General features: G+C 36.4%; 1 protein-coding gene across 1 annotated transcript; it reads left to right on the top strand.

Moving 5' to 3' along the window:
- Window positions 1-11,843: 11,843 nt before the first annotated feature.
- Window positions 11,844-13,317, top strand: LOC148235110 (uncharacterized). Its single transcript, XM_088185641.1, has one exon. The coding sequence runs from the start codon at window positions 11,949-11,951 to the stop codon at window positions 12,972-12,974; it is 1,026 nt and encodes a 341-aa protein (XP_088041767.1). The 5' UTR covers window positions 11,844-11,948; the 3' UTR covers window positions 12,975-13,317.
- Window positions 13,318-15,264: the final 1,947 nt, after the last annotated feature.

Below are 15,264 nucleotides of genomic sequence, written 5' to 3'. Positions count from 1 at the left end.
AAATTAGTCAAATGTTCGATTAATAAAAAAGATATCTTTAAATTTGTGTGTTTTTAAATGATCGGAAACCGAAGTTGGATTACTCTTTATATATGATATTCTTCAGCATGAACAATGTATCGCAAAAATCTATCGTAGAACTGAAGGGCTACTCTTAATTAAATAAAACATTTAGCGTAATTAATCCTCGCCACGTTATAGACCAAAATAGGGCACAAAAATAAGTATATGACGATTGATTCGTCACATCAAATTAACAATTTGGAATTTAATGCTATCAAAATGCATTGTCTAAATATTGAGTTGAATTAAAAAAAGTATCTTATTTTATTTAAAGAAAGTATGTACGTAAATGTAAAAACAAAACTTTTTAAATTGAGAACCACGGATAACAAATCACACAACTAGATTTTAAGCTATTGGCATAGACTGGTTAAAAAATTGTTTCCAAAATCGATCGATGGGTTAATAGATTTTACGATGAATTTTAGTAATTTGACAATTCCTCCAGGTAAAATGATAATGAATTACTAAATCTTTTTACCGTACTATAATATAAATATTGTTATAAATATACAGATAATGTTATCACTTAAATATCCTTTTATATATATTATTATATTATTGTTTATGTTATCGTAGGATATTTCTCAATTTTTATGTAACTGTATAAATAGGCCCGACCCACTGGTAAAAAGGAGAATCAGAGTGGGATTTGTGAACGGAGGCCGAACGCTAGACGTTGTTTCGACTGTAAATAATTAATTCAAATATTTATTAGAGACAACAAATGAAAATAATAAAAGATTTACAATAAGTGAATTAGAACATTATTTTTGCTCCTTTATGACAAAAATAAAATTGGTGGCAGCGGGTGGGATCCCGACACTCCAACTGAAGAAGGAACAACAGAAGTGCAGCTCCTGAAACTACGGAGTTAGACTTTCCAGTCTTTCAACCGGGACCCGAACAAAAATTCACTTAAATCGTCAAGTCAAGAAATCTCAAAGAAGATCAAACGACTGAAAATCAACATCGCCTGTGGGTCCACCACCAAGTTGATGGAAGACGTAAAATCTTCGATTTCCATACCAAGACGAGTAAAGCAGCCATACGGACATCTGCGTGAAGGAAACTCCCGAGACGAGCAGCCTTCGATTTCAAACGAAATACGTAGAGAGAATCAACAACTTCCCAGAAGAAACCTCGTTCGAGCAAGAGCCGCGACAGCAGCAGACTCAGAAAACGAAGACCTTCATACCAGCACAGCCCCTCAGAAGACTACATTCCGCACGAGCAAAAGCCGCGACAGCAGCAGACTCGGCAGACGGAAGATTCCCTGATTGAGCGAACGCAACGACGAAGGAAGTTCTACCCCTGAATCCAGCAAGATCTCATCACACCAGACAAGATGTTCAAGAACGTCGTAGTACTGTGAGTCTATCTTTGCTATATTTTCGGGTTGTCCAAATTATTTACATACCGATACATTCTGATCTCATATTAAACTACACATAACACACATACATAACCACATAATCAAAAATGTCTATTCCAACATCTCCAATAGTTACTAACAACTCCAAAAATGGATCGATCAATCTCTCTCTCGATACACTTATGAAATTCGTACCTACATACGATGGAAGTCAAAAAGATCTCTATCCTTTTATTAACGACTGTGACACAGCGATAAACCTCTGTTCCTTAGAACTAAAACCAATTTTACTAAAATACATAATTCATAATGTCACAGGCAAAGCTAAATATTCCATAGCGAATTTTCAATATGATTCTTACGAAGAATTTAAAGAGTTTTTAATCTCCTCGTTCGGAGAAAATAAACATTCATCACAACTAGAATACGAACTTAGAAATTGTAAACAAAAACCAGGAGAACCAGTCATAAATTTCATCCAAAAAGTAGAAATCTGTACTAACAATTTAATAGGATCGATAAGGCTATCAGTTACAGATAAAAAGGAAATATTTGGACGTATTAAACAAATAGAAGATAGTGCCTTAAATACTTTCATATTCGGATTAAATCCGGAACTCTCAACTCCTGTTAGACTTACGAAACCTAAAACTCTTTCAGAAGCTTCTAATACAGCATTAGAAGAAGAAAAGTTTCTAACCGCATTCAGAGAAATGCATATCAGTTCACCCTTAATATGTAACATTTGCAAACGACGCGGACATAATGCTTCTACATGTCGAAATAATAATAACCGATTTCCAAGATACCAAAATAACTACAATAACATAAATATCAAAGAGGAACGAAAAATAAACCAATTTAGCGCGAGTAAAAATCCATCAAAATTCTGTCGTTATTGTAAAAGGAATAACCACACGATTGACGAATGTAGAATTAGAATATATAACAATGAAAAATACGGTAAAAATCAATCTAATCAAAGTCGCGATCATTTAAACTCCAGGAATTCCGAGACAGCTGCCGTGTCCCGGAATATAAAAACCATTGAAGGCAGAATATTAACATTGAAAAATACAACCGCTTTTGTAACTTTAGATTGTTATCAAGCAGATAGACCTCTTAAATTTCTTATCGATACCGGAGCGGATATATCAATCGTAAAATTAAACTCATTAGAAAGTGAAGATATAGTCGACGAATCAATAAAAGTAACCCTTCGTGGTATAGATAATTCTGATAACCCAACAAAAACATTAGGAGTTATCAAACTGACTTTCCCTTTCGATGAATATATAATTCGTCATAAAGCTCATATTATCGCACCTAATCAAACAAACATTCCCTTGGACGGAATATTAGGAAACGATTTCTTAAAATCAAACAAGGCAATAATAGATTACGAAAATAATTACCTACTCGTTAGAGATAAGAGACTAAATATTCTACACCATTATTCTGATAAACAAGTTACGTTAAACCCTAGAACTGAAACAATAGTTTTATTAAATGTCTTAAATCCGGAAATAAAAACAGGAATCTTGCCTGAAACAGAATTACTCCCTGATGTCTATTTGTCGCGAGCCATTACTTCTGTAAATGAAAAATCCCAAGCTTATGCTACAATACTTAATTGTAGTGATAAAGAAGTAAAGCTGACAAATACTAACATAATTCTAGAACCATTCGACGAAACTAAAAGTTTCCTTTATTTTCAAAAAAGTGACAAAATAGATATAACACGTAACGATAGAGTAGTGCAACAACTTCGAGTCGCACATCTTAATAAAGAGGAATCCCATTCTATTATATCACTATGTTCTGAATTTAATCGTGTATTTCATTTAAAAGATGATCCATTATCCAAAACAAACACGATTTCCCACGAGATACCGATAACATCGCAAATCCCCATCTACACTAAGTCATACCGATACCCCGAGGTACATAAAAAAGAAGTTGACAAACAAATTACAGAGATGTTAGACCAAAATATTATAAAACCCTCATCTTCTCCATGGTCAGCTCCACTATGGGTAGTCCCCAAGAAAATGGATGCTTCTGGAACTAAAAAATGGCGGATCGTGATAGACTACCGCAAATTAAATAACGTAACTGTAGGTGACGCATTCCCCTTACCCAACATAAGTGAAATACTAGATCAGCTAGGACATTCAAAATACTTCACAACCCTAGATCTCGCTTCAGGATTTCACCAAATTCCAATGAATGACAAAGATTCAGATAAAACGGCATTTTCAACCCCAACGGGTCATTATCAATTTTCACGTATGCCTTTTGGATTAAAAAACGCACCAGCGACTTTTCAACGATTAATGAACAGTGTACTAACTGGATTGCAAGGCATTAAATGTTTTGTGTATCTGGATGATATCGTGATTTTCGCAAATTCTATAACTGACCATACGAACAAACTTCGCGAAATCTTTAAACGACTAGATAAACATAATTTAAAACTACAAGCAGATAAATGCGAGTTTATGCGCCATGAGGTAGCATATTTAGGACACGTCATTACTCAAAACGGCGTCAAGCCTGATCCTTCTAAAATATCTTGTATAAAGAATTATCCTAAACCGCAAAACGTTAAAGATATCAAATCATTCCTAGGATTAGTAGGATACTATCGAAAATTTATTCTCAACTTTTCTAAAGTCTCACAAAAACTAACTATCTTATTAAAAAAGGACGTATTATTTAAATGGACAAACGAACAAGAAGACGCTTTTGAGACACTTAAAAACGCATTAATTAACGAACCTATATTGCAATATCCCGACTTTACAATTCCTTTCACCCTGACAACTGACGCTTCAAATTCTGCTATAGGGGCAATCCTATCTCAAGGAACCCTAACCAAAGATCTTCCGATAGCTTATGCTTCTCGCACACTCAACAAAGCAGAAATAAATTATTCCACGACTGAAAAGGAATTACTCGCAATAGTATGGGCATGTCAACATTTTCGTCCATATCTATACGGACGAACTTTCCAAATAATTACCGATCATCGCCCATTAGTCTGGTTAATGAACTGCAAAGATCCAAGTTCACGACTTGTAAGATGGCGTCTCAAACTTGAAGAATTTGATTATACTATTTCATACAAAAAAGGAAAACAAAATTGCAATGCTGATGCATTATCACGAATAAATATAGATCCGATAGCTAACAAATTAGTAGTTCTTAATAAAACAAAAGATAACCAGATACCCAACAGAGATAAAGAAATCAGTATTCCCAATGACGAAATATTTGAATCGTACGATAACTTTCTCAAGTTTCAAAATTCATCGACCGATTCACATCTTAAATTAAGAGAAATAGGCCAAAGTCTCTTCGACCAGAAAGACAATCTGGGTCACTGTATATCAGCTGACTTAGAAATGTCAAAAGGAATAGCAGCCGAAATTAAAGAACAAATAGAAAACTACGACGAACTTTTTAATGTTTCCAGAACAGTAGGAGATATTTTAATCTCAGACAAAGGAAATTTTAAAGTATTTCATTTAATTACCAAACGAAACTTTTGGGAAAAACCCTCTTATAAGGATATCTTTAGAACATTACAAAATTTACGAAATTTATTAAGAAAAAACGATATTAATTCAATTTCAATACCTCACCTAGGTTCAGGATTAGACCAATTAAAATGGCAAAAAATAAAACTAATGATTAATTACATATTTAGAAATTCAAAAGTCACAATAACTATTTGTTCAAATAAAAAAAAACCCAAACCTAACCTCATAAATGTTTTAAAACTATAATTAGTTATGTCCAAAATACAAACTAAGCCAACTCAACTATAAATAAGCTAATGAAGAAGTACATATAGACATCGAAATCGCATATTGTTCCATAGTTTGTCTGCACTTTGATGTTTTAAAAATATATTAACTATTATATTATATTGATGTAAGAATGTTGGTCAAAGTATATTTAAACCGAATTTTGGTCAATAGAATGGTCAATACAAAATAAATATTTCTGTAACAAAAATATTAAAAAATAAAAAAGTTATAAAGAAAGTCTCAATATTTTTAGGTCCCCCAATATATACATTTATATAATCGTTATTATTTATTTACATGATAATAGAGTGAATATGTATTTTTCAGTGAAGTTAAATTTTCTCTAGTGAAATCAAAATACATTTTCACTAGTAGATATATGTATATTTCTACTAGCGAAAGTTTAATTTAAATAATAGGCACCTGTCTATGAAATTTAATTTCACAGTTTCGAAACGTTTATTTGCTATTCAAACCTCGAGATGAACCATTTTAAGTAGTCCGAGTTATCAAACTTCGAGATGAACCATTCCAAGTAGTCCGAGTTATCAAACTTCGAGATGAACCATTCCAAGTAGTCCGAGTTATCAAACTTCGAGATGAAACATTCCAAGTAGTCCGAGTAATCAAACCTCGAGATGAACCATTTTAAGTAGTCCGAGTATTCAAACCTCGAGATGAACCATTCAAAAGTAGTCCGAGTATTCAAACCTCGAGACGAACCATTCAAAAGTAGTCCGTTCAATATACGTTATCAAGATATTTAAACAACTGTAGGCTAATGACAGCTGCAGTGTATATATATATGTTTTCACAATAAAATAACTTATCACACACACACAACTCATACATTCACCTACAATTCTAAATTTTGTACATTACAACAGACAAATGGATAACTCGAATTGTGGCATAGATTGACCAGTGATAATAATTGTTAACATGTATTATATTTTTCGTAAACAAAACGCCACTCGTATGTTTACTCTTAACGGGGGAGGTGTTATAAATATACAGATAATGTTATCACTTAAATATCCTTTTATATATATTATTATATTATTGTTTATGTTATCGTAGGATATTTCTCAATTTTTATGTAACTGTATAAATAGGCCCGACCCACTGGTAAAAAGGAGAATCAGAGTGGGATTTGTGAACGGAGGCCGAACGCTAGACGTTGTTTCGACTGTAAATAATTAATTCAAATATTTATTAGAGACAACAAATGAAAATAATAAAAGATTTACAATAAGTGAATTAGAACACCATTTTGCTCCTTTATGACAATATCTCTGAGTTGCTAATGAAATAAAATACTGAAAATTTTACATTTAAAGTGGTTTCAGAAAACAGAAAATATATTTGGCACGACGTAAATGCCTTTAGACTGCAATGGTAAAACCATTTTGGGCATAACAGTCTTTGGACTTCTAAATGTTAAAACAGTATATATAGTAAACTTCACATATACAATGTATGTGATTCCAATAAGAATATTTTTGCATTCGACCAACCATTTGTTTAAAATATTAAATTTAACTCGATTCTTAACCCGTTGGATGTTATGACTTATTCAAAACCCCAGCAATATATGCTATCATTTATAGATTAAAAAACATTGTTTTTACCATACTTTATTGTACGTATGTGCAGGCGTTCGTTTGTTTGTTCCTCTTTTGCTTGTTCACGTGTAAACGTGCGAGCGAGATATACTACGTGCTAAATTTATTTTTACCAAAAAACAGTCGGGTTGTTACTTTATAATGTTTATGCTACAGCTAGTATAATAATTATCTTTCTAATAGGGATTATGTTGCCCCGACTACGAATTAGTTTGGAATGCGAGTACCGCATCGCGTCGGTGTAAATGAACAAAGCGTAAAGCTAACGCTATCAGTGAAACGTGGGTTTGTAAGATTCCTTATGAAATATGTTGCAGCAGCAAATGTAATAGCAAAAAATGTCATATAACTAATTGCATTAAATATATTCATTTTAATATGAACAAAAGAAAATAAATTGTGTATTATATACCATGTTGCGCATCACTGACGATGATACTTCTCCACTATGAGGAAAAACAAGTAGAGATAGACGACCAGAGAGACGTAGAGAAAAGAAAAGGAAGCCGCCGCTATCTTAACATCGTAGTCCAAATTGTCGTTTTTGTAATTTTCTCTACTGTCACCTTCGCCGGCCATCGCTTGGTGTCTCTTTCCGCTGAGATGCTCTCGAAGTTGAAACAGGGAGTTCACCTCGACGTCGCATAGAGCGCATTTATATTCCATCGTGGCGGGCTTGTCGGCGAAGATATCCTTCGAATTCTGTTCGGCCATCGTAAATCTTATCGAGTATACGACCTGGCTTTTGTAACGACACCGACGACTATTCCGTCTCGTATGCGAGCCAAGCCGTACGCACTAGAAATTGCCTCATTTGTGCAACAGTTGCGAAATAGATATATGTATTTTTCATATCTTAGAAACGTATATAACGTTTCCGTAAATGATTCGCAATGACTCTTAATTATGAACGATATAATGTTAATGTTAAGGTAATCAGATTATGAAAATATCAAAGGGGGACACTAAAATATAAAGGTCATCTCGAAAATTTTTGTTCGACGAAGATAAAGAAACAGACTGCCGCTGAAGCTGAAAAGCGCTATTTCAGAATTTTTTGTTCATTTATAGATGATGCGGGACCAAAAAAAGTTACCCCAGACGTTTTTGTTCAGGGAAAACAATTTTTTTGAGAAGGACTATCTTCCTTATAAGAGGACGTCTGGTCATCTTATTAACGTACGTGCTTATGAATATCGAAAAAGAAATTATAATACGAAATTAAACAAAAAACAATAAAAAAGGATATACCTTAAAATAAAAGAAAACAGTTTAAATATTTTAGGGCATTCAAATTTGACAAAGATTATAAAGTAGGTGTCCATACTGTTTGTAATATAATCGAAACAAAAAAATAAAACAGAGAAAGAAAACATAAATATTATTATGTTATAAAATTAAAATAAATCAAACAATTTTGTTGCGCATCTAAAATAAATGCTGATCCAAAACACACCAAATTTTAGGATATCTTCGATTTTTTTATTAATCATTAATTATAAAAAATAATATTAATTAAATGGCCGTCTCTGGTCATTTTGCAGCAGCTGATTCTTTCGATTTAATTTTTGATATCTTTTTCGTACATTTCGGGCGTTATCTCGGCTATAACTTATCGGATGTTGGTTTTTATATGCTCCAACGTTTCGGGTTTGTAGACATGATCTTAGCGTAACTTCGCAAAAAACCCAACTGTGATAAATCATATGATTCAGGCGGCCAGTTGACGTCACCAAAACATGAAATAATGCGACATGGGAACTTTTCACGCAAAACATCCAACGTTGCATCTGTTGTGTGATAAGTTACGAAGTCTTGTTGGAACCACTTGTCTTTTACGTCAATATCTTTGAATTCATGCCAAAAATAAGCGGTGATAATGCGCCTATAGCGCTCACTATTGACTGTTACAGTTCAACCTTTATCGTTTTAAAAAAAGTAAGAGCCAATGACGATGCCTGACCACAATGCACACTAAATATGCATTTTAGGGCATATAATGGTCCTTAGTAAATCACATTTAGATTTTTCTCGCTTCATATGCGGCAATTTTGCTTTTGGTGGAGATCATTCTCATCAGAGAATAATATTTTCTTTGAAAAATCAACATCAATTTAAAAAGCATCTAATTTGCGCATATTATTTTCTGTCCATGGTTTCTGGGTTAGAATTATTGTGTAATCTGATTTTTATACGAGTGTAGGTGCAAGTCCAGATGTAAAATGCGCCAATGGAAGTCACAAGAAAATCCCAAAAGCTGCGAACGCCGACGAATCGACAATTCCAAATCTTCGGCCACACTTTGACGTACAGCAGCAATATTCTCAGTTGAACGGGCGCCACGATGATGCACAGGCCGTACCCTATCTCCAAAGCTTCTAGTCTCTTCAAATTTTTTCACTACGTTGCAAATCGTTCGCTCAATAGAATGATGAAATTGACTATATTCTTCATTAAAAAAAATTTTACACGGTTTGTACATAATTGTTATTTCAGTAGAACAATTTGTGGGGGCCCATTTATATATATATTTATTTAGGTTTTATTATGGTCAAAACTTGGCGGCACTCTGGTAACACTGACGTGACGTAGACACATTCTCTCAAAAACGCTCCTCTCTCTCAAGAGGAGCGTTTTTGTAGGTGATCGCGACTCTCTAGAGAGTTTAGAGCGTTCAAAAGCTCGCAGTTGTAAGTCGCCGAGCATTGATGAGTTGTCGACACCGCCACTTAGCAACTTTAAAAAGTGCTTCATATAGTAGACGTTACGCCAAAAATGCAATGTATTATATCCCAACGCTTCTAGTGAAACTAGGATAAGCTTACGGGTACGATCCGTTCTTCCTCTTGTAAAGATGTTTTAGAAAATTAATTTTAATTCTCTCCATCAATAAGGAGTACTTCGTTTCTCTTAGATACTATGGGGGCCAATATAGATTTGTTATGGCCAAAACTGGTCGGCGCAGAAATAGCGGTGTTGTGACGGCTCTCTCTCTTCCGGCAAGCTTGTAAGGGTTCGGACGCGTGCCGTCGCGCGTCCGCCCCATTCTTATAATGTAAACCGAAACCTCAAATAAATATACTACTGCAGCGGCTCAATCTGTGTCTCATTGCCACCCGCCATCATCACAGCCCCTAAACTGTTGACGCCGACGTGATCCTGAGCACACATATGGAGTCAGACGAAAAATGGCAGACACAGACGCCGCTGCAGTACAAAAAGCCGAGCCGCTGCAAACCCACTTGCTGCCACCCCGCCGGAGCTTCCCTGGATCCGGACTCGAGCTGGCGGACCACCAAGACGATGGGCCTGCGCCTCCGACCATGAGCCGCCATCTTCAGCCGCCGCCGCCGCCGCCGACCACGTGACCCAGGAAGCATCCGGCGCCACCACGCGCCTCCAGCGAGAAGCCACCGAAGTGCTGCCGTAGACCAGGCTCGAGTGGACCACGCGTGACCCGTCACGCACCCGTAGGGCTACGCCCCCGCGACTCCGAGCTCGAACCGCATGTTCGGGGCCCGTCACGCGCGCGCCCTGTGTAGCTGCACCGACGCACCACAGGGCCCCGAAAGGTGCTCCCGGACATGCCCGTTCTTCTCGCGCCCCCTGGAGCCCTACGCGCCGCCCGGGTCTACACGTGTTCCATTTGGCTTGGAGCGAAGCACGCCGCGCGTCACTGGAGGCCGCGCCGCCACACCATACGTCACGACTTTGCTACTTTTGCGCCGCCAGCATTTAATCAACAGCAGCGCCAAGGCCCCCATACCTCCCCCTGGTTATAGTTCGCAATTGTAAATTGCTAGGGCCGGAGCCGTATGGGGGCCAATATAGATTTGTTATGGCCAAAACTGGTCGGCGCAGAAATAGCGGTGTTGTGACGGCTCTCTCTCTTCCGGCAAGCTTGTAAGGGTTCGGACGCGTGCCGTCGCGCGTCCGCCCCATTCTTATAATGTAAACCGAAACCTCAAATAAATATACTACTGCAGCGGCTCAATCTGTGTCTCATTGCCACCCGCCATCATCACAGCCCCTAAAATACTAAACAACGAAGCCGCGCTTTTTGCCGCCTCAATTTATAATTATTTAAAAAAAAGTAATATTTTTAATCACCCTTCATTGTGCTTATATGCCGACGTTCGTTCACGTTTTATTTTGCCCAATTGAGATTTTTGTAATTTTGTGTTATTATTAAAATGATAGCTAAGTATAAAAAATGTCCAGTAGTTGCAGTTTATAAACATCTCCAGTTATATATAAATCAGTCCATTTTACAAAATAATATATTCAAACATAACGAGCTTAATGATCTTAATAACAATCGTTTCTAGTTTGGCGACGGATGGGGACGGGTAGCAATTAGACACAGATTTAGCTGCTGCAGTAGCATTTTTATTGAGATATATGAGAAGTTACATGTTAGAATATATGATGTTCGGTGAACGGTGCACGAGGCACGCACCGGCTGTTACTCATCCGTCCAAGTTCGCCAATAGAACGTTCTTACGTCATATCAGTGTTACTTAAGTGTCGCCAAGTTTTGGCTATAATAAAACCTATATATAAATACATAAATAAACCCCCACACTAGTATTTCCCGTTGTTTATAAGCCAAAGAGAACATGATTTACATTAACTGCAATTAAACTCAAATTGAGTCGCTGCAGTAGTGAGTAGTATTGTATTGGTATATAGTTGAAGAGTATATGAGTCGTGTTCAGAGTTTTGACAAGTTTTGGTCATAATAAAACCTTAATAAATACATGTATAAATGAGCCCTAGAATATCTTGAATTAAAAAAATATATAAATATGTACCTAGTTGGTTTTATTTTGTCGAGTGTATTGATAGTTGCCAACTCATTTGAGTATTTTTCTCCTCTAACATATGGAGTGTAGTGTGATCGATAAGAATGGTCGAATAAAGTAATTTAATTATTTTCTCCCGTGCGTACGGCCTCTCGTGCAACGGCCATCTTTCCCTATGGCAACACTGTCTTGGCTGTCGACCGATAGGGCTGTTTTGAAATAAGTCGTTTTGCTTTATGTCGATCGGCGCTGAAAGTTCGGCGCCATGAGTCCCTCCGAAGATCAGGAGAAGTCCCCTCCTCGGAGGACGACCGAACCCAAAGTGTTCACACCTCTGCCGAGCACCTCGCGCGACACGGCCACGTTCGACTTGAACGAGAAGATGTACGTCGATATTTACGGAGACGCGGAGGACGGAGATTCGAGCTTCGAGTTCTTGAGAGATCACGAGCCGCCGAGGAAGCGCGCTGCGCTCGCTCGCGCGCCTTTGGAGGTGAATCCGGAGCCCCGGATCGACGACGACGTCGCCGCCCTCGCCCTCGAGGAGGCCGCGACGTCGGTCGACGTAGTTTCGATAGACGACGTCGACATCGCGGATCATAGCGAGGTCGTCTGCTGCGAGAAGTCCGACTCGGACGACGAACCGCTCATCCTGAATCAATCCGCCGACGTGGAAATAATCGAGTCTTTCGTCGCCTTCCGCAGATCCAAAAGAAAGCGCAAATTGAGAGTGCAAGTCGAGCCGCCCGTCGTCGTCTTAGATTCGTCCGACGAGGACGTAGTACCGATCGACTCGTTAAGAAGAGCCAAGCGGAAATCGCCCGTCACGTGCTCTCCCACTCCATCCAACGACTCCGCGAGCGCGGAGAGCTGCGCGGACGCCAACGTGGGCTCGCTCTTCGATCCGCTCTTGACGTTCATCGGAGACATGATCCGGTTGGAAGGCAAACAAAACCTCCGCCACATGTACACCATCGTAGACACGGTCGACTTGTCTGACGATTCGTTCAAACCCACTCCGATCGTCGACGACGTCATCGTCATAGATTCCGACACCCCGGTGAGAGCGCAACCTCCCGCGGCCAATCCCAGACCGTCGCACGTCAACGTAGGATTAGCCGACTGCCCCGTCTGCTTAGAGAGCTTTTCGTCTTCCAAACCGACGGCTTCCACTTTTTGCGGACATATATTCTGCAAGCCGTGCATGGTCGCAGTAATGAACACTAGCAAAAAATGCCCCACTTGTCGCCAACGCTTAAAAGGGAAAGGCTTTCACTTGTTGTATTTATAATTATTACGTTATATTGAAATTCTAGTCTGGAAACCATTGCGCGATTGCTACAAAGTTGAGAAAACCTTCGATAAATTGAAAACAGACATCAATTGCAGTATCGAAAAGACCTGCTGTGATAGTATAATATGTATTATTGTTAATTGCGATTCAAGCGTGCAGGGACACTTGTTATTTTTGTAAATAATTAGTCTTAATTTTTTTCTAGTGCTACTTTATAATCGACTTGACTTTATTTCGCAGGACGTCCATTGTATAAATATGTTATAGACGATATTATTTCCCTAGACGTGCGAGATGAGCGCACTCAGTCAGGCCCGCAGAGTCCTAAACGTTATAAAAATTATATTTTAAAATTATGTATATTATGTTATTACTGACAGCAAAATATCAAAATTTAATAATAAAATTATTTATATTTTTTTGGCCAATTATCTTCATTTCAAATTTAATTTAATAATTTTAATTTTATCTCCAAATATCAAACTTGATAACATAAAGCCTTTAAACTGTATATGTGTATGTACGTTGATGTCAATTTATTTATTTTAACTTTTTTAACATTTAACTAATTTGTATTATTATTATAAACTTTGCATTTATACGTGCAGCCTACGAGGCTCAAGTTGTTCCCACCTCTGTTCGAATCTGTTTCGTCTCGACGGAAAATAAACATTCTATCGTGCGACTCATAATTGAATTTATTCTAAAACATGTGCATTACGTATATAACGATTGTGTTGTATTTTTAATTCATCAGTTTATAATTCAATACCATTCATCATGTACTGTGATATTACAGAATTAGAATAAATTTTATAAAAAAATGTCTATTTTATACTTATTCCTAAATCGAAACATCTTATATATTCAATTTTCCGTTACCTACTACAAAATTTAGAAAATATATAATATTTAATTTATCTTTAAAATAAGTTTTTATTAAGAGCAATATTTAAACAATTCAAGGCCATTACACAATTTGATCATTTGAAAGAATGCTATTATAACACACAATATATTTTCAGGAGAAGCATTTTAAAATTTACATAATTAAGGGAATCTAAGAATAGACTAAATTGCATTCCTTTAAAGTTAAAAGACAGATCGGTATTAATTAGGGATTCCAATCCCGAGCCAAAATTTTGATCCCGGGATCCTGGGACCAGTCCCGGGATAATTTTCATGTTATTTTATCGATCAAAATAATAAAAAATGAATTTTAGTCTTGGATTTAAAATAGAAAATAATATAATAAAAATAAAAAAAAGGAAGGTCTTATTTATTTATTTGAGAAGATAAAAAATGAACTTTTGACAATGTATGTACATATGTACATTCATAGACACAATGGAAAACATTATTTTGAAAAAAACTCACGAAGTAACACCAAAGCATCAAGCGTTTCATCATTTAGCCTTGATCTGATTTTGGTTCCTAAGCAGCCTGCAGCTGAAAAAGCACGTTCAGCTCACAGCCTCAAAGATTCACAGATGACACGTGCAACTCGCGCAAGTTTGTATACGAAATATAACGATTTTGTAAATAATAATTCGATTGTGCTTGATAAATCAATCAATCCAAAAAATTCGGGATTATGTTTTATAATCCCGGGACTCATTGGGTATTGAAAATCGTTCGGGATCCCGGGATTGGAATCCCTAGTATTAACAATAAAAAAATCTACAATTTTGCACAGCCGTTATCTCAGTTACATTCGGTAGCAACCTTTTAACAAAAAACGTAGTTATATTGCATATGGGTAAATCCTTATTAGGAAGTAGCATACTTGGAAATCCAACGACTAAAACCAAATTTTGGTATTGTATGGTTTGTTTGTTATCCATCATCATTTATCTACTGATTTATTTACTATTTAATAAACGTTAATTATAATTTTTATTTGATTACCATAGCAACGTATGCACTAGTATTTCACACATATGCGAACAAAATGAAATATAAGAACTGAATCTACCTATTAATTTAAACACAACGGTGTGATAGTAGCTAGTGAACATACATACATATACCGTGTGATATTTATATATATATATATATATATATATATATATATATATATATATATATATATATATATATATATATATATATATATATATATATATATATATATATATATATATTTTAAATATCGGGATTCATCGCGATTTATGCTTACTTGTATTCTATATTTCGGCCGCGATTTTCCGGCCATGATCAAAATCACGGCCGAAATATAGAATACAAGTAAGCATAAATCGCGATGAATCCCGAGATTTAAAAAATA

This window comes from Plectrocnemia conspersa, unplaced genomic scaffold, assembly GCF_051122295.1.
Source record: "Plectrocnemia conspersa isolate PC_06_02 unplaced genomic scaffold, ASM5112229v1 ptg000005l, whole genome shotgun sequence".
Lineage (NCBI taxonomy): Eukaryota > Metazoa > Arthropoda > Insecta > Trichoptera > Polycentropodidae > Plectrocnemia > Plectrocnemia conspersa.
This window is presented reverse-complemented; position numbering and strand designations above follow the sequence as displayed.